Genomic DNA, 4,087 nt, shown 5'->3' on the forward strand with positions numbered 1-4,087 from the left:
GTATAAAGTTAATAGTAACTTTCAAAAATTAAAAATACCCTTAATAAAAAAAAAAAATAATAATAAAATATTAAATACCATTTACGCCTCCATCTTTATCAGAATAAGAATGACTGAATGTTTTAAGTTCTTTACCATCATCCACATCCGCATCTTTTTTAACATGTACTAAAATGGCGTTATTGATTCTTCGATTTAATAATGAAAGCCAAATCAATATTAAAAATTGCAATATTGTCGTTAGTGAAAATGTAACTATCGTTCCGTATCTTGTGTAAATTATACTAATAAAAACTGGACCCATAACCCTAGCCAAACAACCGATTCCAACCATTACACCCATCCATGTTCCCTAAAACGTTTTTCAAATCATTAATAAATTTGTAAATGATGATGATCATTATTATTATGAACCAGTAGAATTTTTTTTACCTGAGGCCTAGGTCCTAAAACTTTTGAAATAAGTGATTGTATTAATGCCAGACCTGTCGGATAACCCATTGAAGTAAGTGCATATGAAATAATAAATTGAGTCAAAGTTAAGGCAGGAGTGTAGGCACACCATTCTTGGCTAGGAGGACAACCCAAACTTTCAGTCTTATTAATGAAATCATTAGTTGTGATATTGTCTGATAAGGCATCTAAATATTCAAAAAAAAGAAATGTGATGATTAGCTAAAAGTCGATAAGTTCTTTAAGGCAAAAAGTAATAAAATTGTATTATTAATAATTACTTTCGACACTGGCAATAGGAGGTGTATGTGGTCCCCAAGGAATTAAAAATATCGAACCAACTGCCATAAATGCAAATCCACCCCATATCAATACAAGGCTTTCGTTAAACCTAAAACCAAAAAGTCACTAAATAGTTTTTTAAATGTAAATTTTTTTTTTATGCACTGATCAATTATTGAAAACTTACTTTTTTGTTAATGGTGACATTGCAAAAAATGCAAGGCAAGCAACTAAAGCTCCACTGACCATTAATATTCCTATATAAAATAATGAATCTTGCTTAGACCAACCAAACTGATCCATTGTTAAAGGAGCAGCTAATCTGAGAATCGAATAAATTGAAAAATTAATTTTAAAAAATTATAAAATTGAATAAAGAAAGAATAATACATACGTTTCTAAAAGTACAAAGTGAAAATTTAATAGAAAAAAGGCAACTATAAGGGTGATGGCAGAATAGTAGTCAGTTTTTTTTCCTTTCCATGTAGCTTTTTCTAAAATGAACAAATCAATTAATTAAAAAACAAAAGTTAATGTGAATGCTTAAAATTTTTTTTAAACTTTACAAAGTAACTTACCAGACTCGGCATTTTGCATTAGCATAGCTTCTTTTGCAGCAATTTTTTTCGGTTTGAATATTAGTGGAGAAAACAGAAAAATATTTATAATACCTAGAAAAACATTTAACCAACCTGCTGCTGTGTACATGTTAAAAGGTATGACATTAAAAATATAATAATTGGCTTTGTCTCCAAGCGGAGATAAACCAGCTTGTATTCCTACGAGAAAAAAAAATTAAAATAATTTTTAAATGTTGTTCATTGTTTGTATAGTTATTCAAAGTTAGAAAATCATTATTTACCAGGGCCTATAATAAAACCTAAAACTTGAAAAAAAGCAATCATCGACACTGATTTTGTCCTTTCGCTAAGTGTTGTAGCGGCAGATATGTAAGAACGACAAACTGCCATATTAGATGAACTTATTCCTGTTAAAAATCTTGTTAGGAACATCCAGTACTTCCTGTGACTAGTATTAAGTTCAAGCAATGAGTACCAAGCACTTGAAAAAGTAAATATTAAAATACAAAGCTGTAATGGGACAAGAATGCTTTTACTTTTATTCGACCACCATCCTATTAAAGGTGCAAAAATCATTTGACCAAATGGGTGCCCAGCAACAATAATACCCATAAATTCTTTTCCAGCTGAGGGATCTAACTGAAAATAAAAAAAAAAATTTATTTTACTTGTTAAAGTTTAATATTAAAATTATTCCACATTTTGTTTTTCTCTTATGTTAAGTAATTTCAAAAGTATTAAAAATTTCCATGAGTTCCGTTAATAAGTTTACGTGTAAACTAAGTGACGATGTATTTCTTGTAAACATGAATAAACTATTTTAAAAAAAAAAAAAAAAAAAAAAAGATGATTTAAATAAAAATTTTTTTATTTACTTTGTCTAAATAAGGCCAAACTCCAGTTATAACAGTACTGAATCCCAAACCCATTAAAAAAGTTGAAAAATACATAACGTATATAGATCTCCATCTTTCTTTTTTTTCGTTATCCTTTTCTAAATCTTTTATTAAACCACTATTTTCTTGAACCCTATAAATTAAAATTTTACGGATTAGAATTTTTTTGAAAACTTTACGGAATGAAAAAAAAAAAATAATAAAAAATTAACTCACATAATTGAAGCGTCGGTTTTAGTTTCTAAGTAAAAAAAATATAATTAATTTAAAAATTTTATTGAAACAAAAACGTATCACATAAAAATGTTAAGTTAAGCAGCGTCATCACTTTTTATTTTTTTTACCTCAAATAAATAAATTTTAATTGCTTCGAATATTAATAACGAAAAAATTAAAATTCACTAAACAAATCAAGAGCGAAGGCCGATACAGAGTGAAAACATTAATAATAACGTGTTCAAAGTACTTGGAAACCTAAAATTCAAAGATAACAGATAAGCTTTGTCAGTTAAGTCTATGCGTAAGGCCTCAACTGCTTAAACACTATTGAAATACATTTATTTTTTTTTTTTTATTTTAATAAAAACCTAAAACAACTTAATAACACTTTTGAAAATTTATAAAAATAATTTATTCGAAAATATACCTGAATTAAAAAAAAAAAAAAAATTATTTTCATACAAAAAATTTATTTTTAACTTCTTACAAATAAAAACATTTTTGTAGTGAATGCAACCGGAAGTAATAAATTTTATTCAACACAATAGTTGTTAAAAAAAAAAAAAACCCACAGGTACCAATTTCAATACATAAATGACAAGTAATAGTTTTAAAAAATTAATAAGTAAATTATTTTAATAAAAAAAAACCGTACGTGAGAAATAGGATTTGAAGATGGATAATAAATACTTAAAAAAAAAAAAGATGAACGAAATATTTAATAAGGAACGAAAAAAAAAAAATAGAGGAAAATTATTAAAATAATAGAAAACATAAAACTTGATGAGAAATGAAGATTGTGATTTTTTGGGAAATGAGAAAATTAAATATTTAGGAATGAAAAAAAAAAAAAAAAAAAAAAAAACGAAAAAAGGCAAAGGTTAATAAAATCAAAATAGGATAATGATGTTAAAAAAAAAAAAAAATTAGGAGGATGATCTGATGACTTTATTACTTAATCGTGGCATTTATATGTATTTAATAAAAAAATTATCGGTTTCAAATTTAAAATAATTAAAAAATAAATTTAAAATAATTCTGTTATTTTTTATTATTATTAACCGGACATCGAAATTGTAAAAAAAAAAAAAACGTATTTTTTCCACCTGAGGCAAAGGCTTAGATAATAATTAAAATATATCGACACGTAGAGTCGTAACGTAAGGTTGCACTCGATCAAATGCATTTCATAATTTTTGCATAAAACTGCAGTTTCATTGCTACAGATCAAACTTCAAAAAGTTTCAAAAACCAATTTTGTATCATTTGAATCACGACACAAAGTTAAAATGAAAAACCTACTCGAGTTGAATAAGTAGGTGTAAGAATGTATTAAATGAGATGGACAGAAAAAAATGAAGTTCTGCCTTTGGTTAAACATATTTTTTTGCCTTAAAGTTATCAAAAACAGCTTGATGCATTGTAATTCACGAAAGTGTGAAACAGGAAAATAAATGATTAAGTCACAATGATAAAAAATGCACAAGATAAAAAACCCAACATTGGTAAAAAATAATAATTTTCAAATATTTATTAAAAATTTATAGAATAAAATCATATTTTTTTTGATTAAGACCTTGGTCTTTCCTTCTTTTCCTTGTACAAAGCAAGTAAGGACACATTTGCCACTTTAACTACTTTAAATCTTACTCCTGC

At 26.1% G+C, this 4,087-nt stretch overlaps 2 protein-coding genes across 2 annotated transcripts in view; both read right to left on the reverse strand.

Moving 5' to 3' along the window:
- Positions 1-70: 70 nt before the first annotated feature.
- Phum_PHUM613120 (multidrug resistance protein, putative) lies at positions 71-2,266 on the reverse strand (the record flags this gene model as incomplete). The annotated part of the gene is made up of 8 exons (XM_002433042.1): positions 71-352; positions 433-641; positions 744-844; positions 923-1,057; positions 1,130-1,229; positions 1,314-1,514; positions 1,598-1,955; positions 2,192-2,266. The coding sequence occupies 8 exons, from the start codon at positions 2,264-2,266 to the stop codon at positions 71-73; spliced, it is 1,461 nt and encodes a 486-aa protein (XP_002433087.1).
- Positions 2,267-4,000: 1,734 nt separating this feature from the next.
- The window catches only part of Phum_PHUM613130 (40S ribosomal protein S23, putative), a gene marked incomplete at both ends in the record, with an annotated part of 1,006 nt that continues 919 nt past the window's right edge, over positions 4,001-4,087 (reverse strand). Inside the window, one exon of the mRNA XM_002433043.1 lies at positions 4,001-4,083. Within this exon, the coding sequence (XP_002433088.1) occupies positions 4,001-4,083 (83 nt within the window). The remainder of the gene's footprint in view (positions 4,084-4,087) is intronic.

The sequence above is a fragment of the Pediculus humanus genome, genomic scaffold (assembly GCF_000006295.1).
Source record: "Pediculus humanus corporis 1103172108321 genomic scaffold, whole genome shotgun sequence".
Taxonomy (NCBI): domain Eukaryota; kingdom Metazoa; phylum Arthropoda; class Insecta; order Psocodea; family Pediculidae; genus Pediculus; species Pediculus humanus.